Here is a 26,212-nt window from a genome sequence, read left to right on the forward strand (position 1 = left end):
TGACTCTTGATTAAGGGGTTGACACCCAACTGAGACTGCTGCAACATTAGTGCTATAAAGCAATTCAAAATCAGTAAGAAGGTCTCAGCCTCATTCCAAACACCCACTCTTCAAATATTCTTCAAATGCTTGGTTAGATGTTGACCGGAGGAGAAATAGTGCTGACTGACAACAATGAGAGTAGTCAAAAGGGGAAATTAAAAAGCTTGGTCCAATATCAGGAAATGTGTTTTCCAAATGCTCACTTGAAACATCTCAAATTCTTTATAGCGTATTGGGATACATAGTAGAAGGACAGGTGGATAGGATACAAATACACATAATATCATAATAACATACCTAATATCAGTAACAAGTAGGCCTAAATCTTATCAATTGGCTCCCAAACTGGGAATCTCAGCAGGGTGAGGATATTCACTTAAATAACTTAAAAATAACTTTTGAATAACTACACATTTTCACTTGACATGAGCAATTTTCAGCTTCAGTGGACGCACCACTTCTGCATATCTTCTCACACTGTATAATGCAGCTGAACAGCTGTATTCATTAGAGTTTCAGAAATTGGGCTGTGTGCCCACTTAAGGATGTTTGGAAAATGTTAGTTTAAACAAGTTTGGACAATTCTATGGTATCTGGAGGGAGTCTAAAGGCCCATTATGGCCTTTGGAGAGAAAACAGTATCGTAATGAGAACATTTTCATTTAGATGTTATTCTTTTAGTTTCATTTAGATCTGTTTGTAGAATACTGTTTTCTTTATAAGTGTTATCAAGCAGGGAAGAAGACATTCTGCTGTTCATCTGTCATTATTAGTTTTTATAGTTTTATTACAGTCAAATGTAAATTACTGTGTCATGAGTGTGTCCAAATGTTAGCTCTGCATTGTTAAGGCAACTGTGCCCTGTTACTAAATAAATGTACAGTTAAGTGCAAAATACACCATTCATAGCCCCTGTATGTCCGTATTGTGTAATGTACAAGAACTTTTTTGTGCGTGCCTGGTACAAATTCAAATACGGTCCACAGACTGTATGGCTGGCTCGAGCTCACATGGCAGTGGGCAGACAGGAGCATTTGTTGTGGTTCAACCAATCCCCAGCTGCCTATTTATCTGTCTGTCTGTGTGTGTGTGTGTGTGTGTGTGTGTTTGAGCGAGTAAGAGAGTACACATGCTCAGAGAGAGAGAAAAATGACATGCGCTTTTCATTCATCTTATCTACAGCCAATACACACTTTGTGACACACACACACACTTCCTTTTGGTCTGCCTACAAACTCATGAAGCTTGCCAGTCTGACGCATATTATGGCACAACACTATCATATATCCGTATCTGTTCAGTACCTTTCTGCTGTCCTAACTCTTTCATCAAGCTCTAAAACCTTCCCAGAGACAAGGTGGAATCTTCACCACCCACCTCCAGCAGACTCCCAGCAGAGTGAAACAAATAACCTCTTTCACCCCTCTTAGAGGAGGCGCTCTGTATGCCCTGACTGAGATTTATGCCACAGACAACAAGAAAGAACAGTGGGCAGCTAGGAGTTTAAATGCTGGCTTTGTTTTTCCGGACACTGGCTGTTTTGCGATCCATCATGTTTGTGAGGTGGGATTGGACTGCTTCTGCAACTCCACGGTCTATTCTTCCTGCTCAGTCAGAGGTGAGACAGCTGCTAATATGAGGATTAAAATGTGATCCTTTATAATTTTATCCGATTACTTCATAATGCACTATCCACAAAAAAATGCACAGAAATAACATTAAAATTACATTTATATTTATATTTTCCTGATGAGGTAAGACGACACTAAATGAAACTAAAAAAGGAAATTTCTAACTCAAAGAAAATGAAGCAATTATTGGGAAAATGGTCATGTTGGTATGGATTCTTTTTGTAATTACGTGTCCATGTTTTGTTTTTCTACAAATACATGCAGTTTATTCCCAATACTGCCTATATACAGTATACTGTACCACTATATGTGGTTTAAAATATTTTTTTCCCACATATTTGTCCTATTATATGTATTTTGTGTCATTGTTTTTTTTTTTCTTTTAAATAAATCTGGATTAAGCTGAAAACCAAAGAACCAAAAGCAACGCACCTGCATGATCATGCTAATATTTTCCAACTATTAACTCTATTTAAATAATACAGGTATATTTATGTCATTACAGAGATGTACCAAGAGCTTTCAGCAAAAACAAAGATCAGTCTGGGTCAATTCCTCCCAACATTAAAGCAGAAAACATGACAAATCAAAATGCATCTTACAACTGCAGCAGTATCTTCATGGAGGGATGGATAAGCCAGTGGTTGACAAGATTCTTTCAAATACGGCACTCCTTCATAGTGATTTTTTTTTCTCTCACAGCACCCCACCACCACACACTGGTATTTTGTCTCAACATGTCTCTCGAGCTTACACTGGACCATTGCTGCATTTAATAGCTTTTCCCTGCAGATAGAGCATTCACAGTCGATCTCCTTCAAATTGTACCATATACTGTATCCCCCAGTTCTATTGGTATGTGGTATACTTTAACGTTACAGCTTCAGGAATTCACACATAACTGAGGACTCTCAAGAAACAGTGAGAAGAAAAAAAAGCCTGTCAAATAGAAAAGCATTCATCATCTTAACTGTCTTGGGTGAAAAAGAGAATAGAGAGAAGATCACCCTTTATGACGAACTGAGATGCATTTGTGTGATGTTGTGTGGGCTGCATGTATGAGTCAGGGGGGAAATTATTGTTTGGCTCATCAGAAAAGGTAAAGAAAAAAATGAGATGGTGGTGTAAAAGAGTGGTCTGGGAGGCGCAGGTTGAATATTGCAGCCCAAGTTTTATTTAGTATGTGTAAATTATAAATGCAGTGGCGCTCAGGGCAATATTGTACGCGTGTGCTACTGAGGGATCCGTGTGTTGTGTGAAATGTGAATGTCTGAAGATAGTGAGCTTAATCAGCCGGTGGGAACAGACGATGTGCCTCAGCTACCGTATCTACAGCTGCCATTTGTCTAGTTACAATCTACTCATCAGTACAAGTAAACACTCCCATTAATCATTGTTGACCATCATTCAAAAAGTTTACAGTAGGGTAGCTGTTCATTTTCAGCACAACACTGAGGCTTCTTGTCCGGTTTAGTATGCAGAGCACTACGTCTTCTTGAGAAACCTGCTGCTAATAATGCTATATTGAGATGCAATGGCCAGCTCTCAGTTTTAATGGTGACTGATGGAGGGCGCAGATGCATTATTGCTCACCGTTCATCAAGTTAACTTTGCACATTAGGAAGTTGAATGAGTTTCCAAGAGATTCTATCAGTGGTAATTAAAGGATGAGCTGGGATTTAAGTGGGGGGGGGTTGAGTGGGTTAACCCTTTGTACTGACCATGTAAGTAGGATGTTGTATGTGAAATCATATGGTCTAGACAACAGTGTGGCTATGGCTTTTTGTACCATGTAAATACATTTTATCCCGCACCACTAAATTATGCCTAAACCACCAGATTTTCAATCAAAAAATGAAAGGTGACAGAAGACTGCTCATGCAGGAAGGAGTAAACTGCTATAACATCATGACCAAACAGAGCTCAGCAGAGAGGTACAAGGGATTTTACATGCTCTCTCTCTGTCTGTGGAAGTTTTATGTCATCTATTTCTCTGTATTTTTCTCTCCATCTTCCTCTCTGTGCATCCCTCCCTTCAATCTTCTCACTGAATGTTTGTCCCTTTCTTTCTTAGCCCCTCTCTCAGCCTTCCATCTCCCCCATTTCTCTTTTCCAATTTCCGGTCTCCTCGTCTCTCCTCTCCTCCCTTAGCTGCACTGCAGATTGCAGTAAACCCAGAAAATCCTCTTCATCACACAGTGCAAATACCATCTGTATTGCGTTTGCCCTCAGCCCCAATTAATGGCTAGATATATGCCCTGTAGCATCTGGGACAGCGTCGGACACTCTGACATGTGAGCTGCACAGTTGAAACACAAACACAGCATCACAGGGCAGAATGTCAAGTACCTGCACGTTTGCAAACCTGAAGGGCTGCATCTGCTGCTAAATGCTGTAATTACACAGCTTGTGTACAATGTGTGAACGTAAATGCAGCTCAGTATCCTAAAATTGGTTGATAACACAGACTCTGGGAGAAAAAAGCATGAACATTTAATTTTGTCTGACCTTTACAGCATGGACGTTAATGTACAGTGGACTAATTAATCCCTCTAGCCACCGTTACTTGTCAGACTTTAGTACTTTATAGTTAGTTTTCTATCTATAGTTAGTCTTAGGTTATATAATCTATGAAATATATGAAGACTTCCATCCTTTCTAAGACAAATGCATTTGCTTTTTGGCCTTTGGGGTGAATTAAAAAGAAACTGACATTGAAACATTACATTTCTTTCAAAATGAATGTGCTATTGTAAATTAGGATAAAAATGTGATCTCTAAGACACAGGGTTGTATGTGTTCAGCATAGTACAGGTTTATAAGTAAAAAAGTTGTGTTTATTTCGGTTTACTTCCCTGGTTTAGTCTACACAGTAGTGGAAATACGCTGGCTGCAACTACGGTACACTGTCTACTGTGATGTGATATTTCCAAGACACATCTTTAAAATACACCAGTCACCACCAAAGTTTATACTGAGCTCACAGTGCAAGAGAGGCTGTCTTCACAACGAAATGTGACAAAACCACCCATCTGTGCTTTGTGTGTGGGCAGGTTGGGCTGTCTGTAATTAGCCAACTAGTAATGACTTGTGACTCTGCAGCAGCAACTGTGGTCGCAAGAGTGAGTGAATCAGAGCTCAAAGGCATAAATAAACGACATAGCAGCTTTGTTCCCTCATCTAGAATTAAGAACATTAATAATTAATCTGAACAATAAAAGGAGGTGGCCCGGAGGGGGCGTGGGCAACTGCAGAAGGACAAAGAGGTCATTTAATAGCACAAAAAAGCTTAACAACACAGTGCAAAAAATATGACTAAACAGGAACCTTAGAGCGACATCCAATGAAGGCACCCACAAACAAGCTCACATTAAATATGCTGGGTTGAGGCTGTTCATCTGTGCCTTGGAAATAAAAGAGGCTTAGAAAGTTCACTCTGGGACGAGGCGAAAAATAAAACAGCAAGTAGTACGGCAAGTTAGAGCTTTGCACTTATTATATATATTAAGTTGGGTGGTAAGTCACGGTGAGGGTGGTCTAGTGAATCTAATGAAAAGGTCCTGGATGAAAAAAGGATCACAAAAACAAACAAGCTCCCACGACATCCTCAAAGACTGTGGTGTGTCTTTGTGGTCGCAGATGCTGAAACAGACCCCTGGAAGCGCTGACCTTGGCATTGTTTACTCTAGCTGGGGCCTTCAAAGAGACCAGGCGCAGGCAGTGCCAGCAACTTTACCTCAGTCACCATGGAGACGGTGTACTTTTGACTGGGAACTTTCCAGGCTCATTACCAGATGAGGTAGTGGGCTCTACCTCATTGCCTCGCTCCATTTGCTTCCATTCAACTTGTGGATCCGCGGAAACACAGGAGACAGAAAGAGAGAGAGAGAGAGAGACACAAACTGATAGTCAAAATGAGAAAGGGCACCTAGAAGAGGGGAGATGAATATATATATATATATATATATATAAATAAATATATTCATTGCCTGAATGAAACTGCAAGTCACAGAAGGACCGGAGGAAAGGATGGCAAATGAGAGGAAGAGAGAAGTGAGAAATGAGAATGTAGAGGGAGGAGGGATAGAGAAAGGTTAGCCAACAAGAGGGATGAAGAAGAAGAATGACTAAAGGCGAATGTCTCTTAAATGTCGTCTATCTGCAGAGCTTCAGACGAGCTAGCGCAGTGCTAATGGTCTGTTTGGAGAGAAAGGGGAGGCAGATAGATGGATGGAGTAGGACAGCGGACTTGCTGAACTGACGGTCACATTTTCAAGGAGCAATAATGATCTTATATGGACACTGGAAGCACATACTCATACTGAAAACCTCTTCCTTTTTATAAGGCGTAATGACAGAAAATTGAATGTGCCTTTGTGTTTTAAGCACTAAAAGAATCCCACATATAACATCTGCTGATGACCACGCTCGCACCGCTCACATCTTTCACCAGAATAAAACAAACCCCAGAAATGAAAATGCACTCAAACTTTGCAAAGAAAAATAACCTGATGAAAGGTTCAGGAGTGAGAGGCCATGAAAAACAGAAGAAAGATGATGAAGGCAAGAGGATGAACAGCCACTTGGCCACTGACACAGACCAACCGCATGATGCGAGTCTGACTAATGGAGCAGAAAATAGAGGAATCATGAGCCTCTTATCTCTCTACTAATCACAGTCAGAACAGCAAAACTGAAAGGAGATAACAGGGGAAGGAAAGAGATGGCGTGAAAGAAAAGGGAGAGCAGAAAAAAGCTTGGGGGTTTCTTTAATCTTCATCCTTGTCAATCACAACCGAGACCCCCTCTTACGGTTATCAGGATTCCTAAATACTTCCCATCATTACCAAGCGAGCTCGTTCGCTATTGCTATCATTCTCCTGGGTGCCTCTCTATCTGCAATCCAGTCAGACAGCTCCATTTAGCGTGTCCAGCCTTACAGGGCCAACATTCCTTCCATCTCCGTGCCCACCAGTACTCTGGACTCCAGTTTGGTTTTGATCTATTTCTGGCCCTCCACTGCCTCTCCTCTCATCAGTTCTTCTCATCTCAGCCTCGCTCAGCAGCCACTGCAGAATCCTAATGAGCAGAGAAAACTCACAATTCTTCTCTCAGTGCCCTGAGCGAGCATGCTGCCTCGCACTCCTATCTTACATCTACATTGACGATGTCAGTGAACTTCCAAATAGGTGGTACCATCAGGCAAACCTACAGCGAGAGGATATAATCAAGCTTTTTTGCAAGATTGCGGGGCAGTTAAGATCTTAAAAGGGCTGGCGCACACTTGTACTGAGGCATGGGTATGAGCTTTGATAGTGCGGCCATGTAGCTGTGATAACTGTATTGCAGGATTGGATGCAAACATTAAGCAAGTGACTTTAATCCTCAAGCAACGCTCTGATCTGGGCCAGCAAGGAAAAACCCTCACCAGCCTGAAAAGAGTGTAAAGCGTGGAGAGTTTAGGCACAAGGTCATGCCAGCACAGGGTTTGTTGCATTATAACTTGCAACCAAAATAAACTTTAAATTATTCATATCTTAACAGAGACTGGGACATCACAATTCTAGTGGGTTTTAGAAACATATTTTCATGAATATTTCTACATTCCAGAAATATCTATACTATGTAAATTCTTAAATATTGGTATCCAGTAAAGTAAGTGAGGTAAAATCTGCAGCACCATCCTCCAGTATAATAACATGACATGACAGGAAGAGTATGAATAACAAACACTGCGAAAACAAGTTTTATGTCTTGTCACAGCTTCAAGAGAGGAAAACTGGACATCCAGCCCATGCTGTTTCTACTGCATGGTCACCATTCGATTTTCACTTTCATAGCTGCGGGGACCACCTCTTGTATGCACTGCATATTTACCTTCCCACCACTGAACAGCTCCATATTTCTCCGTTGACCAAGAGGGGCAAGACTCAGAGGTTGTAACTTATTCACCTAATTTAAAAATACTGACAATTGACAATATTAGTGATGCTTCAGTTTCTCAGAATTGTCAGTATGGGAAAGGAGATACATCTATCTGAGTCCTACATCTGTTAGGTCAATGACACCAGGGCTGGGTATTGTGTAGTTTTCATTAATAGTGCCGATAGGGTAACAGAGTTTTGGTTAAGACACCAAAACAATATTTTTCTGTTTTCATTCAACAAATGAAGCCAAAGTTCTAAACTAGTCAAATACTGTCTAAAAAAAGGCCATACAAGATATTTACTGCATCAAATGCATTCTTCATAAACCCTAAACCACACTGACTGTGACTCTGTGTGCAGCAAATGCACCGAATAGCAAGAAGTCTAAGAGGCCGACAATCAATGAATCAATGATACACTTTGGCATCATGGTGTGAAGCATAAGCCTGGGAAAAGTTCTCTGACACCCTGAGCAGCAGAGCAATATCTGAGCACTAAGCCTGATGTAAGTCAATTTTGTGGAGGGAGAGAGACACCGCACAGGCTGGCATGACATTCCTGACAAAGATCGATTGTCTATGAGAAGATATAGACTTTATTCCTCCTCACAAGCCGTATCAACCGCCACAGAGAGCCGCCAATTTATCTATCTATTCAAGTAAGATATGCAATGGGAAAAAATGTATCACATTACAAGCTGCAGAATTACGGGAGTTTATGAGGTTGAGGGTTTTGGCAATCCATCAGTGAATTTTGGAGAATTCAAATAAAGTTTGTGTGAATGATCTGATTATGGATTGTTGAAGGAAAGCCACGATGTTGTTTGCTGATCTGAAGGATTTAAAATCTAATATAAGCAGCTTATTGCTCCAGATCCAGATACATGCGGACATCCTTGCCATAACAAGACGTAATGATGGGAATCCAAACATAGATACAGGCCCATACCCTCAACATGTTATTCTGTGCAGCATAAAGCTACTCCAACATTATGACAACAGCACCAGTCTTTACTGTGATTATGAATGCAACGGTAGTAATGAGAAAGGAAAATCCTTCATGGCATCAGGACTTCTTTACAACAATTCGCAAGTCATTCACTTTTCTTCAAATTAACTTGGTATCGAGCCAAAGCGTGTAACTGACCTCTCTGTCCACTGTCAGTGTCACATTTTGCCTCGCCTACGTGTCAAAACTACACAATCTGATTCTGTGGTCCAGGTAACAATGATGACTATGCAACTTCCACTTTCAAAATAAAGATAGCTGAGAAACACTTCAGGTAATGGTCACAACTTTGTTTAAGATAAGTACAGTACTTACGGAAGTCACTGTACAGAAGTGAAGTTATATTAGATACAGGGCGTAAAATAAATTATGTTAATCCAACCACTGCGACTTTCTGGCAACTTGTTGTTATGTCTGTCCTTTGCTGAGGTCATTATCGCCGCCTGCTGGTACTGCACCTTCATAAATGCGTGTACATTACACGCATGCATAGGTGAGGCGAAACGTGACACTGGCACTGTATCCTTCAGTAGATCGGTCTACTGGCGTGATACTAGGATGAATTAATATACACATCCCACAGTAAATCTAGTGTGGAGGAAAATCATTGCACTGATCTCTATGGCTTAAGTCTCAAATCTGTTGCATTTGTTGCATCACATCCAGCTGTGATGCAACATTGCACTACAGACATAGTATGCAGCATCTGCTAGATGGCAGCACAAGTAGGATTTTCAGACTGGTTTTACGTGTGGTTACTCTTTAAAAACTACAAGACATTCAGTAAACATTCATCTCAATCCATTGGTACCACTAATTATTCAATTTGCAGGGCTGCAGTGACATGACAGCTGTTGTAGATGTTGATGTTGGAGTCCCCTACCAGAGTGGAAGGGCCAAAAACAAAACTTTCAGACAGGACTTAAAGGTTTGACCACAGACACCTACTTAAAAATTCAACTGAAGGAATGGTTTGACTTTATGTGGAGTGTGCTTATTTGCTTTTGCATAGCGAAAGTGAACATCTAAAACCCTGTAAAACCCCCAAGTATAGGGATGGGTTTTGTGACGGACCTCTTTGTGTCTTGTTGCCATGATGAGGTTGGCAGGCAACCAACCAGTGTATGGCTGGAAAATAAGTCACCAAAACACCCAATTTTACATTATTACACTTTGCTTTTTGTACTGTTGAGATACAACGTGTTAATTAATTAGCTGTAGAGATGCACATTCATATTTAGTGTACTGGCATAAAAATGATATCAAACTTGTCAGGTAACTCTTAGCAAGAAAGCAAATGTATGTATTTCCTAAAATGTTGGTGTCCTGTGGAGTTTTCTTCTAAACCAACAAAAGTTATTGTTATTCATTGTTATGTTATTTAGTGTTGTACATGCTTTGGTTTAACAAATGCATTTTTTTCCCCCTCATAAAACAAATTCTGCTTCACAAAGCAAGCATTATATCCATGTTTACCCATTGGCAGTCTTCTTCTCTGACTTTGCTGGCACATTGCAGTATATGTTGGTGAGGTCAAAAACTCCACAGAAAAACTTAAATTATTCTTAGGTCAACAAATGCTCTACTTGGATTATATTTAGTCTCTGACGTCTGTGAGCATCTCAATTCCTTTTAGTTTTACTTGGTTAGGTAAAGAAAACCTCTCCATAGTAATTACTTCAGTTAGTGCAGGAGAAATGAAAGATGATTGTGTAGTGGAACTTTCTTTTTCTGTGTTTGGCTGAAACTACTTATTTGTATCAAGATTACTATCCAATATACATGTAAGAGTACTATTGTACGTTGACACTGTAGAGACAGAGTTGGGACAGTCGTAGCACAATAGCCAAATAGTTTATCATGGAACAGAGTTGTTTTTTCTATATATCCTTTAGTATATCCATTAATCTGTTCAATTGTGGCATCAATTTCCTTTCAAGGTAATGGCCTTGTAGATTCTGACAGTGAAAAGCTGTAGCATTGTGCTTTATGGTCTGTACCAGAAATCAATTCTGTCTACACTGCCAGCCACATTAATTAATGGCCACAGAGCACGCCAACACATGGATCACTCACTGCACAAAACAAATAACCCAGCAAGGCTGTGTGTGTGTATGTGTGTGTGTGCATGTGTGTGTCCAGGTCAACGTTATCAGAGTTAAGTTACTGGCATTGAGTACTGCCCACAAAGTCCCAATGAGATGTTCAACATAACAACTCATCATGCTGTCATCCCTTTTTTCTCTCAATCTATCGTCCACATCAACAAGGGTCATTCTCTCAGTCCTGCACCATTTCTAAATTGTATTATTTTTGTTTAATTATATATCTCATTGGTTTTTCATTGGCCAGGATGGTTGTACGGCATTTCCTCAAAACCTGGATCTTTGATAATTAAAGGTGTTCCCCTGGGGCTGGCTGAGACAAAGATTCCTTTAGAAACACTGTGAAAGATGACAAACTCTCCTCTGCAGCATATTTGTTTCAAACTGGTAGAAAGAAATGTTTCCACTACATATGTGCAACCTCCCAGCTGTCAAACCAAACCCCAAGATGGTGGGGAGTAACTGACACGGGGGGAAGCTAAAATCTCGCTCTCCCTCTTAACTCCCTTTTGAACTCTAGCTGAACTCTCCTTGTTTGGATGGGGGATACGAGACAAAGCCTCTTCGCTCAAGAGAGACGAAGTGTCATGACTACCTCTAGACTGACAGAGCAGCTGGCAGCACCTGTACCTTTGTTGTCTCAGATAAGAACCAACCTCTAAAATACAAATAGGACATGCCTTCACAATTTAGAGACATTTTCATGGCTTCATATTTAAGTAAGTAATTTACATCTTTTTGGATGTCTGTCTGCACCCAAGGAAATGCAAAACTATCAGGTCAGGTAAAGGACAGAAAATATATATTTAACACAATAAGCAAACCAGCAGATTACAGTAGAGATGAAAGACAAACATTTTGTGAAGAGGTGGAATATCACTATGAAAATGTTAACTTTTTACCATAAGCTAAATTGTCTTGAGAATAAAAAGTGTTACATTGCTAATCACACACTTGTAGCACCATCTTTACTCTTTGAGAAGCTGAAAATGTAACAATGTGGGGGTTTGTTTGCAAGAGTTTGGGCCAGAATGTGCAATTCTGAATGCCAGAAATCTCAATAATGAGTAAAGTAATCATTATATCACTGGGGAATCCTGCCATAACACCAGCAGTTTCACAGCGCTACAGTCCAATAATGCTGCTGAAATCTTGTACATTTTTGTGAGATTGCAAAACTAAAACTGAGAAAAGGACAAAAGGACAGAAAAAGACAAGAAAGGAACATCAGCAATGAAGTTAAAATGACAGACATCACAAATACATCATGGATCACTACATTAAACAATGGAAAATGTGAACAAATTTCAGTCTTTTGCATTCAGACTGAGGCTTGTAAACAACGGGTTAAAAAAGAGAAGGTCAGGAGTTTCTTTGGGTAACTGCTTGCAAAAGAAACATTTGGTTGTAGTGACTCTTCTGTTTCTTTCCCCCTGGCTATTGATCAGACATCTGCCTCGCTTCCTGCTGATAAATATTCAATAGACCTCAAACAGGCACAGTGACGCACTGAACACTTTCTAATGGCTATGCGAGAACATTACATCCTCAGTTTGGAGGTCATGTGGTCCACAATTAAAGGTCGTGTGGGCTCAATGAGAGTTAAAAGATGCCTTCAGATGCATCGACCCTGTACTAACTCTCTTGCTTGTTGAGTCTTCGAGGCCATCCACATTGTCCACATCGTAGCCTCGGACCAGCAGTTTAGATAATCAATAGCACTTAAATTCAATTAACAATGCAGAGAAACTGCAGATTGCTCTCAACGTATCATCTTACTTACTTTGTAATGTCTTCATTACATAATAAAATCTTCACTCCTGTAATGTTCAGCGTTAGTCATTGCAGTATTATTCCAATCAATAAAATGAAAGACGATGACAGGACAGATCCTTAAGTGGGATAAGGCAAATTCAGATCTCTGTCAACAAAGCCATTGAGACAGAGCCTTTGTTTTTGTCAAGCCTCTAAATCAACTTGAATTAACAAATTTTTATATATAAGAAGCTTATAGGATTGACAAGAAAGGGGTTAGTCTTTACAGCTCAGGAGTAAATCCCCACTTTTCTGAGGTGAAACCAACTGTGAGCAATTGTTTTAGTTTAGTGTAAATGAGCCATTTTGCTTCAGCTTGCTAACGACAGTCTGACATAATGATGCAAAGTTCTCAAGCACAACCACAATTTCTTTGACAGTTAGCCACCTGTTTTTTTTGCATGCACTGGTACAATAAGTGTGCTTAAATTCTTGGGTGGCTGGTAACAACAAAAGCAGAGAGTCACAGGTTTCTACCAGCAAAGTACAAATTTGAGACTGATTGTTGAAACTTATGGTAATCTGTACACACACTACTCAATATAAGAACACCAAATGGAGAGTTTACAATACTATCTATTGGGAGCAGCTCATGTACTTTGTATACTTTGTAGCTGTGTTTTTTCCAAGTCAGCATGAGATGGCAGTCATACATAATTTGCAAATCACAGCATAACACTGATTGAACTGCATAAAATTTTGGCAATTTCAGTGTTGCCAAATTTTTCTTTGACAAACATGTGTCTTAATAATGTAGTTAAGACAACACTCTCACTCCCATCAGGCAAAAAAACAGCTTCTTCAGAGATTGCTTGTGCACTGTAGGGTCTGTTATTCTGATAGGGCACCAAATCTGATTGTGCAAGTCCGTGGGCATTTTCAAAGCAAAGATGCATCAGCAGATAGAATATGACTTTCAAGTCATTTTTCATGCTACGTAATAAGAGCAGAAAGGCAAAAAATTTGGTTCATTCCATGTGAAAAATCTAATGAGGTAGAGGATGAAGAGTATCCCCAGACAGACATTGTGTATGTGTGAAAATAGCACCATCACCAGTATGCTTTTAGCCTTGTTATACATAGAGGGGCAGCTCCTGTTATTTTAGAAGGGCACGTCCTCGCTCTCTCATACACACACACACACACACACACACACACACACACACACGAGACACATTTAGATACACCACTTACTGCTCTGTGTATGTGTGTATATCTGTCTGCTTATGTCCATTCACGTAAGTAAAGCACCCTCTCTTTCAGCATGATGCCAGGGATGTGATGACACACACATCTGCTCTCCGCCACCCTCAGCCCTCCCACCCTCTGCCCACTCCACCCACTGTGCCAGTCCTCTTCATATGTCAGCTTCACACTGGCGCTGCCCTTCCTATCCACCAGAGGCTTTATCCAATTTGTCAGGGTTGGCATACGCATGGCTCAAGATGCTTCCCTCTCTCCTCCGCCACACATGCCCCATCCCTTCCCCATCGTGCGGCTCCGAGACGGCCCCGTCTGTGCCAGTGGGCATTACGGTACCTGATGGTGGGGCCCACCTGCCACCGCGGTGACATCCAGGCTCGCCCAATCTGCCTCTCCAACCCAGCAGGCACCAGCTGGCCGGACAGCCTGCATGCTGATAAATCGACAATTGTAAGCTGGATGATCACTCATAGTCACAACAGCCAGGCCTGACTAACTGACTAGAACAAACACATAAACACATTGTGTCTGTGTATACTGATTGCTGATATGATAATTAGTAAAGAAAATGGGGGGTAAGAAAACAGAAATAGATTAAAAGAAAAGCAGTTTTGTGAATCTCTGCCTTTGTCAACACGTATCATTAATTTGGTCTCTTCAAAAAAACAAGGACACATTTCATTAAGGGTGTACTTCTGTGATCTCTGGGTATAAAATGTCTCACGCCCTGAGTTATCTTGTGGAAACTTTGAAATGGGCAAGACCCAGGGAGCAGTTAGAGCAGATAATAAAACAGTAAATGCACTTCTCTGCACTTCTCTCACACCATATCAGGTTCCCACATCCAAACTTTGACTCCATTTCCTTTTCATCAAGAGTAAAAAAAAAAAATCACTAAACTTCTCTCTGCCATTATTTTCAACAATTATCCCCTTTATTACTTCAATTTAGCTCGCTAATGTAACCAGGATAGCTTGCTAGTTATCCAAACTTGTGCTGCATAGCAATAAGAATGATGATGTAATGTGTCTGCACCTATTGACCTGTGGCTCACTATCAACCCTCACAGCTGCACACTTAATTTCAGCACACGTGTCTAATGTGATCGCAGCCAAAGAGAGAGCGATGCCTTACTCAATAATGACAGGGCTTAAAGCCAAAGCCAACGAAAAGCCAACACAATCAGTATCTAAATTATATTACAGAAAAAGCATCATCAGAGGATGGAAACTATTACTGGTGTAGCTCAATAGTGAACGTATCCAGACTCAACACCGCCAACAAGTTTTAAGGCCATCATTCCAAACAGCATGTCAAGTAAAAATGTGGGAGGTGGAGGAGTGTTTAATACTCAAATAGCTACATTAGTGTCTGCTGGGCAAGAGTACCTCTATGCTCCCAGTGATCCTTATCTGTAAACATTGAACTTTATTGGTTTAGGCCAAGAACATAACATCCTGTGCCCTTTTCCAAGACCGATGTAGCAATTTCAAGACAATGTCTCAAAAACTTTGAAACACCTTCACAGCTCCCTTGACCGGTCCTTGTGAGCTTGTGGAAGCTGTTTGACACATGAGCAGAGGCTTTACAGAATCACTGATCCGATATCCCACTCTATTTGTCAGCTTCTAAACGGTTGCAGTGGGATGTGTGCAAGGAGAAATCCGAGCCAGGACCAGTACATATGTCTGAAAATGCTCCGAGGCAAGCCAATGCCTCTGCAGAGCTATGCAGTAATTCTATTCGGCTATACCTACGCCCAAAATACCCGTATCCTCTTGGGTTGCACACTCTGTGTACCCCCCAGCTAGGATCCAAAATTAGAAGATTAACATTGCTCAGTATCAAATATCATTATGTCTTGCCACTTAAATCATAACAATAAATAAACAATAAATGAGTACATTATATATATATATATACATATGGATGTCCGACAATGATAAAACAAAACAAATGATATTAAGCTTAACCAACAAATTGAGGCCTTTTTTGAAAACTTTCTAATCATTTAACAGTGAGACCTGCAGAGAAATTAAGTACAAGGATGAAGTCTCCACAGAGTGCTGCAGCCCTTTGTAATGGTCACACACACCTAACATAATGAAACAGAGGACAGAAATAGGCAAAACTCACATCTCTTCAACGTATCACTTCCAGAAATGAAAGCTGAACAGAGGAAATGTCATTTTGTCATTGCTGCTGCCACAGCTGATCGTCTGACTGCACCTCATTGTGAATAATTGCTGACAAAATCTTAGGAAGCCCCACAGTAGACCCCCTCCTCCCCCGGTCCCCTCCTGTTGCCCCAGTCCCCGTCACATCATATCATTCAGAAATCACTGGAGGGGCTACGTGCCTGACGAGCACACACTTTCCCCATCTCCTATCTCAGCCTATTAGAAGCCATTCTCTGGGGCAACACAGCAGACCTATCAGCTTCCACTGTGCAAATTTCTACACCCAGTGTCCCATCTAATGTAATTGCAGTATAGCCTTGGATAGATTCAACTGCTCTAATTTCTCATTTTTCATGATCATTGAATCACTGGCAATGATACAGTTACAAATGATTCTTGCCACATTATCTGGAGGAACAAGTTTGTTCTAATATGTTTGAGCTAAGCCCTGAAGCAAACATATAAAATGAAGGCCATCTAGAGACTAATGGGGGATCTTAGTGGATGCAGCATAAAAACAATGACGCCCACCACCCACCATCACCCACTAATGAAGCTTTCCATCAAATTAATGAGAGTTTTTATCATTGCTCAAAGTAGTCTATTCAAATGGTGTGCTATCCATTATACTGGCCTGTCACCTTCAGGGAGCTCCAGAATATTCTAAATTCTCTCTCAAATATCTCTCTGTGGGAAAAGTGACATTTATGTTGCGCTAAAGCACTTTTCCCCTCTTTCTCCCTCTACTTCCACAGTTTTGCATGACAGAGCTCAGCGCTTGCACTTCATGGCATCTGAGTATGTGCGGTGTCGCTGATTACCGAGCACACTCGTTCATGCCATCTGCCGCTGTGTGTGAGAGTGTTGTTAGAATCAGTTTTCAGGAGAGTCAGGCTGAAGGACAAAGGGCAACATTCATTTACATACCCGAGAGCCACTCCAACTCATTAATGCATACTGTGACCACACCAAAACATCAAATATATACTACAGACCTGACCTACCCACATGCAATGAAGGGCATCAAATTATCTGTTTGGGTAGAGAATAGAATAAATAATGTGTGTGTGTGTAGTAGTGGGGGTGCAAGTTAATTAGCATAAGCGTTATAATGTCAAATAAAGCCACTGCTAGTGTTACGGCCTCTCGGTAGCTGATGACTGTCCAGAAATCACTCTCCTCCCCTGTTCAATAACTTATGACAAGGCCACAGCGAGGTGCGTGTGTGTGTGTGTGTGTGTGTTTGGCAGCTTTGTGAATACACACCCGGAATATGGTGCACACACACATACATCAGAGAGAGTTCACCTTATATTCTAACTGTATACTACGTTGTAATCAATCTAATTCACAAGGTTCTTTTACTCAGTTGATGACTACATGTTTATGTAAATGAATGACCTTTAAGCATATGGTTACAGACTAACATCACTCATCATTAACATGCTTTATAGGCAAGTAATTACTACCTTCAACCACATGTTAAGGTTTCAGCCTTATTAATTATACCGACATGGGTCATTCCATTTGAAATACAACCTCCAGTGGGTGGTGATTTCTTCTAAACTTGGGATTCATTAGGAAAATCACTGTGGTCGTCGCCAGGAGAGGAGCTAGATGAAGTTTGCCAAAGGCAATTGTGGCATTTCCAATTTTTGTTGCACTTTTGAGGACTGCTTTCATGAGTAACCATCTGTTGGGTAACTTTGTCAAATAAATGTCCATAAAACGTGCTATAAACGTGAATCCTGAGGAGGTCCATCATTTTTCCTCACACAAGTCATTAAGTTTCCAATTGCCATAGACAGAGAAGGATTCGAAAGCCATCTCCATCAACAAAAAAACACTAATGAGATTCGGTGCCATTTTCACAGCTTGAGGTAATTCATTGCAGGCTTTTATGACTGCATAACCCTGTTGTATCTTTCCAGTCTTTTTGTTTCTTTTTTTTCAGCCACCCAGCTGACATTCTACACCAAATGCCTCCTCTCTTGAGTGACAGCAGCTTCACACCTATCGCTCTTCATCAAATCAATGATAGGGAGTGTGACAGGGTGCAAAGGTAATGACATGTTGCAAAACGTCCGGTTTTTTAGACATCATCTGAGAAGACAAAAGACAGCAGGCAATGCAATTCATGGAAAAACCTGTAATCTATGACATTCTACACTTGAATGAATCTGCTGGGATTTTGACAGAAGCACAACGAACAATAAAAGAATACAGATGTGGAAATGATCTTTTTCTTGAGGGTTTGATGAAACAAAGGTAGTGATCAGATGTTCAGTGCTTTGGCATGTGGAAATATGCTGATTTGCTAAAATGTTGCTCTGCGTTTTTTATATATAACAAATATTGTGAAGTAGTCATATATCATTCATAAGTAGTTATATTTATAGTAGACATTGCACTGAAATTTTATAAATAACTGAAATAATAAAATCATCATGATAAGAAAATAATGTATTCAACAAAATATATTTCCAGGGCTATTGAAGGGTCAGTGTAATATACTAAGTGAGCACTCAAATTGTACTCCTAAAAAGAAAGCAGTGACATTTTAAGCAAATCTGGAAAAAATCATTCCAAAGACCCATTTTTGCATACATTACCCTAATTGAAGAGGGTGGAACATTATATGAAAGCCTGATGACATTTTCAAATGGCTGAGATATAAAAGTGTCTTTCCAAATTATGGAAATCCTGTCTTTATTTCACACATTTAAGTTAAGAATCAACTGTGAGTCTTGTAAAACTGTTTTGCATTTTTTTAAGTCTTGACTTGGAATTTAAATGTAGAAATATTTTAGCAGACAGATAGCAGTGGAATGACAGACTCTGAATGTTGATAGCTGCATGTTCAGTGTACTTTACAGCAGGAAGCAGTTGGTGTGACTGCAATCATAGGAGGGCAGAGGTCCAGAGAGCTGCATGTCCAAAGAGGCGTCTCTGTGCACTTAGCCGACACTCTGGAAAACATACAGACTGCAGATTACTTTGCAGTGCTCAGGACTTGGAGATTGCTCTTTAGACAGGTCAGTACAACACCAGACTCACTGTGATGGTTGTGGCTTTCTCTCTAGTGGAGATGTGTCAATGTGTTTAAAAACTGTGCAGCTCTCTTTTTGCTTTAATATATTTAAACATGTGTTGTCTGCCTTGTCTGCCATGGTGATGTTTTATTCTGCTGTATAACAAGTGGCAGAGTATTTAATGTTTAGCCTAGTGATGCATGCTGCACCTGCCACACTGTAAATAGCTTTTTATATATAGTGGGTCATGTTTGTTTGATTCTATGACTTTCCTCTTTTCTGGTTAATTCTAATAAGCCTAAACAGAGGAAGGTGGTTGTATAATTGACAATCAGGTGTATCCACAGGGTGTAATGTGCCAATTTTGTTATTTTATACTTTTGCACTTTTTTGGGAGGCTAAATGTTTTCCCCACACATACTTTGCGTTTCAAAAATGTACGCACTAATATTTACGCGCAGTATATTTTAACTTGCATCCTTTTACTTTTATCTTAGTACCTTTTTACTTGTACTTGAGTTAAACATTCAAGTACCCTGTCCATCCCTGGTGCTATACACACATTTAATTGTTATAGTGGGAATTAGGAGTGCATGTCACATCTGCCTGTGTGTGCACGTGTGCATGCCGCACGCTGCAGGAATACAAAAGTCCAAGCTCTTCTGGATGTTAATGAAGCATTTACTGTGAAAGTAGTGTCTCTCTAATATACTGACAATTGAATGTTAACGCTGTACATGGAATGATGGGAGTCCTGCTGAGCAGGGACGGTCTGCATGCATGCATGCGTAAAAATTGTAATCATAGAGTAATTTCACTGAAATGCTAAGTCACCTTATAAAGCCTTAGGGGTGATACCAGAGAGGTCAATGTTGAATACAGGCAGTGTTTTTATTTCCCAGACAGTAAAACAGAATACTGGACACTGTGAAATAGAGCTTAAAGCAAATAAAAACACCCAATACTACATGCTGTGCAGATGCTGGTCTGGGCTAGAGGCACCTTTTTCATCCTAATTTGAGGTCTGGCTAATGATATTAAAAGCATAAGCAGTCTTGTCATGTCTGCATTGCTCTCCTCTTCACCTCTAAAAGAGCGACTACATTTTACACAAATACCCTCCCGATATTCTTAATCCTGTTTAATATCTAATGTCAATGACCAAGTAGGCTTTTCGTGAACAGAATTACAGAACATCACCTAACTGTAGTGTCAGTAGCATTTTAACATGCGGAGCTTGTCTGCTCATTAATGATGTATAGAGACAGCAAATCCTCCATGCTAAATGATATAATAGGCCTAACTCATTTCTGATCCTCTGGATAACCCTTCCTCGAAAAATTTATATATTTTTGAATTTCTAATTATCACGAGGATAAAATCTGTGTTCAACTCAAATGATTACCCTGACATTGTGTAAAACTTTTTGATGAGCTTCAGATAAAAAAAACATTTTGCCCTTTGTGTTTTGGCAGTAATGTGTTCAATAATCTTGTGAATGCGTGGATGAGTCATTAAATGCAATAAGACTGACCTTCTCACATAACCTCTGAATTCTGAATAAATAAACATTATTGGCCCTTTTGAGGGGAATAGAATACAGTCAGCTTCAAAATCATCCAACGTTTGTATCTGCGACAGTATCGGCGTATTTTCACAATTAGACCCAAAGTAAGCTCTGGAGAAGTCAGTGACATTCAGCTGAATGTGGCAGGAGCTAGTACTAAGTAAACAAGGTTGATAAACACTAGGAAAGTATTTTCAGTACATCCATTCGTTAGCTTCCACTTGTCACCATTTCTCTACGAAAAAGAAAGGTAAAGTGCAGCTGGCCAAAGAGTTTTACAACTTCTAAAAGCTGTCTATAGATGTATGGAAAATTAAACACTGAGACCTAGTCCAACAAATAAAGTCCATTATTATCATAATTTGCAAAAAAAAAAAAAAAAAGAAAACATGTAACTACAATATCCCTGGTTTGCCTCCAGCACATAAGTCTCTCCCCGTGGCAAATTTTCTATGAAATAAATTTTCATTTTACTGTGAAATATCCACCAAAAACAGTACAAAAAATGTCCATTTCCAACAGCACTTTTTCCATTATAAATAGTCTTGTACATGTTTATATAACGTCATCTAGGTACTTTTTTTTAATTGTCCTTAAATAAAACATTCAAGTACCCTAACTATGACAGTTACTTTGCAACAGCTCTGTGTTGGTTGCATCGGATTTAGCGACGGTTTAGTGTTCGTAATTTTGGTTTGACTATGTGTGCCACATACAAACTGGACACTGCAGATAGAGGAGTGTTTCCCTCTGTTTGCAATTCTATTAAATGTGCTGTACGAAGCATTTCATTATAATTCTAAGACAATTTGAATGTAAAGCCGCTCACTACAACTCTTGTTGAAAACTTTATCAAAGTAAAATGACAGACACCTCTAAAATACCTCCAGCTAAAGGTAGCCACAAAGAAGTATATGATCTAGTTCACTGTTTTTTATTTTGTGGAGTGGACCTGGGCCTGACAGTCTCTCACACACAAAGACAAAATGAGAACTGCACAAATTGGGGCCACAGGCAGAAGTTTTGAGCCAGTTTCATGGCTGCTCAGCATTTTTCTACATAAGCAGCCCCTCAGCACCACAACAAAGCTAAATGTAGTCCATTTCAGTCCACGGGGAAGCTCATGAACTGCCACATGAGGATACTAGTGAGCTCAGCGGATAGACAAGGTGTAAGATGGGTTGAGAAAGATGTGGAGGCTGGTTCTCATGTGTGTGTATGTATGTATTTTAGAAACACTTGGGAGGATAAACCTCCCCACACACCACCATAGAAAGATAATTCATGATGTACTCCCATTTATTTATGCAAGTTTTGCACACACTTGCTGGGCTGAATCTAACATGCAAATGCAAACCCTCAGGCAGAAAAATGCAATTAAGGTAAGCTAGCCAGCTAGCAAGGTTAGTGCTGCTGGTGGTGAAGTGCCAGGTTGCACCCCCAACACAGCCTCCCTACGGACTCCCACTCTGCCGGCTGTGCAATGAACCAGCGACCCTCAGCACACACCTCCCTTCCCAACATAGCCACTGGTGATAAATTACCTAATCCCCCTATCCCCAGCCGTTTCTATTATACACCCTGGGCTTGTAAAGAACAGCTAGGAGGAGAGAAAGGGGGTTGAGAACACACAGTGAGAAGTGGGTGTGAGGCAAAAAAGAAGACTTATTGACAGATACACAATGACAGTGGGAAGATATATAGGTCAAACAAAGGCAAGAATCAGCAACCATAATCTTCAGAATCAAAAGGACATGTGCGTGTCATCTTTGTGGAAAAAAGGGGCACTCAGACAGTTATTTCAGACAAAATCCATCTAGAGAGAGATCTACAGATAGGTGTCAGTTTCTGAAAGTGTATCATTTCAGACACACTGTGTAAATTTTAACAATGGGGCAGTCAGAAAGTCCTTTTCTCTAGTCTCTGTGATGTTAATGTGGTATTTAAGTGAGTTTCATGAATGTGATTCCATCACCGAACATGCACATCTCAGGCATCATTTCAGCTGAGCAGAGAAGCGGCTACGAGGGACAATGACATCAGTGCTCAAACCCTCCCAGAGGAATGCTTGTCGTCACTCACACTGGCACACACACTGCTATGGAAACAGCAGCAGTGTGTGCATGCATCAGGGTTAAAGGGATACCGCAACTTACACACACACACACACACACCAGCAGAAAACAAATAACTGAAAAACAAAGCGACAGGGGCAGTCCATTGAAAACAATGCTGACACATGACCAAACTGTTCCTGGCCAGCTGTGTAAGGCACCCTGCATTCACATTTTCCTCTACAGAGGTCAGCTGAGGACCAAATGGCTCTCTGTCATTGTAAAGGGAATGTTAGCCACCAGTTTTTCCTCGTGAAAAGTGAGAGAGGAAATGAGCAGACCTTTTACTGAGCTTGATCTCGGAAGTATCTGAGAGATATGTGGTTTCAAAGTGAGAGCGCTGCCAAAGCCAAGATGGAACGTATCCTATCAGACAGCTCACTGTACCAGCTGACTGCTATGGAAACAGCAAGAGTGTGATAGTATGTGTGTGCCAGAAGTTGCAAGGATATGACAACCCATGGCCACATATACCCACACATGCAAATGTAGCCACTTGTGATTATACATGTACACAGACGCATAAACACACATCTATGTGTCTCACCGAGGGAAGAAAAAGTTGGCAAAGGGCTGTTGAAACGGAGCAGCTGCAGCACACACACATACACACACACACACACACACACACACACACACACACACACACAGGACAACATTCTACAGACTGGGCAGCTATTCAAACAGCTCTCAGTAACAGTAACCCACGGCAACCCTAAAACCAGCCCCCTTTCCCTTCCTCCTCAAGAGACACAGATCCATTGCCCAGTTAAGGGAGGACCGAATGAACTAGCAGACAGAGTGCCAGAGAGTGAAAAGAGGTTGTAACTTTACCCACTCTGCCCTTACTAAAGTGCAGCACTACCCCCCTCTTAAAGGTTCAGGAGGTTAATTATTCAACATGAGAGGGGATTTGTGGAAGAACTGAGAGTGGACACAAGCCAGCAGAAACCCCTCACCTCTTTTGTTCAAGTCATCCACTCACTCACTGACTTTCAAATATGCACTTTTTCCCATGGAGCAACGCTTCTTCAACTCTATCGTGGACATCGCAGAAACACATGCACATAGATACAGTTGGTCACACGTTGCAAGATTATACACAGCTGCATCAGAGTGTACTCATCCCTCTGCACATGTTCGCAGCTTCTCAGCACACACAGTTAGTCCCACTCCACTCTCCGAGCGGCTCTCCTACCGTTGTGGTTGTGCTGCAGGGTCTCAAGCATGCTGGCAGAGTCGCTTGCCCCCAGCTCGGCCAGTCTGCGGCTGGTGGCGCTCAGCTCTGACCGCAGGTTGGTCACCTCCTGGCTGGCGGACTGAATGGCCCCATCGATGCGCTGGGCCAACTGCTTGTTGTCATCCATCATTTTCAGGATTTTTGCCTGAGGAGGAGAGGGGAATCCAGACAAGGTGTCATGCTGACAGGTTGACCATTTCCTGTGAAGGAAGGTGTTCCCAAAAAAATCCCTCCTCTTTCCCTTTTCTGTTTGTTCTCGGTCCTTTTTTATGAGAAAGCCAAGTTAAATCCTCAAAGCAGTTTGTCCTTTCCCTTAAAGAGAGGCATCCAGCTAAGGAAATGTATATCTGCTGGAAGGGGTGTACGCTTTAGAGATGGTATGTGTGTGGTGTGAGTGTGTCAGTGTGGGAGCATGCCTGTGTGTGTGTGTGTGTGTGTGTGTGTCTGAGAGTTCCGTAACAGCACGAGAGTGTGTGTGTGTGTGTGTGTGTGTGTGTGTATATGTGTTAGAGAGCCAGGACTGCCCCTATGAAATGTGCTCCCTGCAGCTGACTGTTGAAAGGACACAGAGCATTGAGAGATGACAAGCACCTTTTTAAATGGACTGTACCATTTGCAAGGAAAGTTGGGGGGGGAATGAGCTAGACCATATGAGCACATGGAAGTCCGAGGTCCTCAGCACAGCTGTCTTCTGAAGATATTGCAGTAAGGTTCTGGGATTGTGTGTTTGACTGACTAACTAAGCCTGTGAAAACAGACTTCAATGAAACACTGCTGCTTTTCCTCTTTCTCTCTCTCTGTATACTGCACGCACCTCCCTACATAGACTCATGGACAAAGGGAAGGAAATCATTAGTTTGACAAAGAGGCGGTTGTGGGGAGAAAACAATAATAGTAATGCAAACAAAGCTTTCATCACAGTAGCTCAGCAAGGTATTCCTCTTGCATACAAATGCAAGCTATAATGTTTAAGAAAAGTTAAAGATAACAGCCTGGCATACGTGTCCAGCTAAAGATAAGAAAAGTGTGCATTTGTGCATGCATTCAAATGTGCAGAGGAATCTGGAATTGATGCATTTCCATTAAAACTGAACCCTCTGAGGTCCATAGACCAAAGTACTGATGAAGTGATTAATTACTTAATGGATAAGGCAATCTACAAAATGTTTAGCAAAAATATAAACATTCGCTTCTTCCAGCCTCTCAAATGTAAAGATTTGCTACTTACATGGGTTTGGAAATGTTTTTGAAAGTTTTTTTTACAATTTTCTGATATTCTATAAACTAAACGATTAAGTAAGTATCAAAAGATGATAAATGAAATAGTTGTTAGAGATAAAAACAAAAACTAAAGGATTCATTATTACGCAAGGAATGATCCACACACACACACACATATACACATATACATATACATATATATATGCAATTAATTATAGCAGAACTTTTGCAAATTGAAGTGCTTTTTGCGATGCCATTTGATATGTTACTTATTTTTCCTAACCGGACTTTCCCAGTCAGACTGGTGAAGTGAAACATTTTCCTAAGCTTACACATGACTGCCACACCTCAAAAGGGCTCGTGTGTGATCAACACTGTAACACAAATGCATCTTTCAGTATATCTTAAATATAACCCTTCCCAAGTTCTTTTCTGCATTTCTCCCTTTTCTACTTTTAGATAAAAAAAATCCACAGATAAAGGCAGCAGACATAGTGACTGCCACCTGTTTAAAGATAAGGTTAATCACTCACAGCGAATGAAACTTTAATGCCCATGTGCAGCACCACCGCTGAAAATGTCTGCAGTCAGGGTTTGTGCAAACTGTTGCTTTTATTGTAGTTGAGGCATTGCTGGCCAATGGTATTACTTCCAAATGTCAAACATGCTCCAGACATCAAATAAGAGGCGCATGGATATTATAGGCTTATAGGCATAAAAAAAGACTCATGATGAATATAAATAAATCTAAAGCTCAATATTGCAAGCTGAAAGAGAATTAACATGTTTGTCAATAGGCACCAGACACACAACAGGGCTTAAAGAATTAAACTGAGGTGTTTTTCTGGTGACTACACGAGATTAATATTTTGATTCATTTGAAATACTGAAAGCACGTTCCCCAAAATCTTCATACATCTACACACATCTACGCATCTTATGCCAAACTTCAAGCAATTTTGATTATTTATACATGATTTTTTTAAAATGTATTCATGCTTGTGTATCTTTGTTTTTGTGTTTTGCCTGTGCTGTTCCCATTTTTGTCGAGAGGACAGGGCTCTCTTGGAGAAAAATTCTGTAATATATTTCCATATACCAAAAAGAATTCAACAAAATGAGAATCT

The 26,212-nt window shown here is 40.6% G+C and overlaps 1 protein-coding gene across 1 annotated transcript in view; it reads right to left on the bottom strand.

Moving 5' to 3' along the window:
- The window catches only part of kazna (kazrin, periplakin interacting protein a), a 158,930-nt gene that overhangs the window by 85,980 nt on the left and 46,738 nt on the right, over positions 1–26,212 (bottom strand). Inside the window, exon 3 of the mRNA XM_070838944.1 lies at positions 23,823–24,009. Within this exon, the coding sequence (XP_070695045.1) occupies positions 23,823–24,009 (187 nt within the window). The remainder of the gene's footprint in view (positions 1–23,822; positions 24,010–26,212) is intronic.

This window comes from Pempheris klunzingeri, chromosome 11 (genome assembly GCF_042242105.1).
Source record: "Pempheris klunzingeri isolate RE-2024b chromosome 11, fPemKlu1.hap1, whole genome shotgun sequence".
Classification (NCBI taxonomy): Eukaryota; Metazoa; Chordata; class Actinopteri; order Acropomatiformes; family Pempheridae; genus Pempheris; species Pempheris klunzingeri.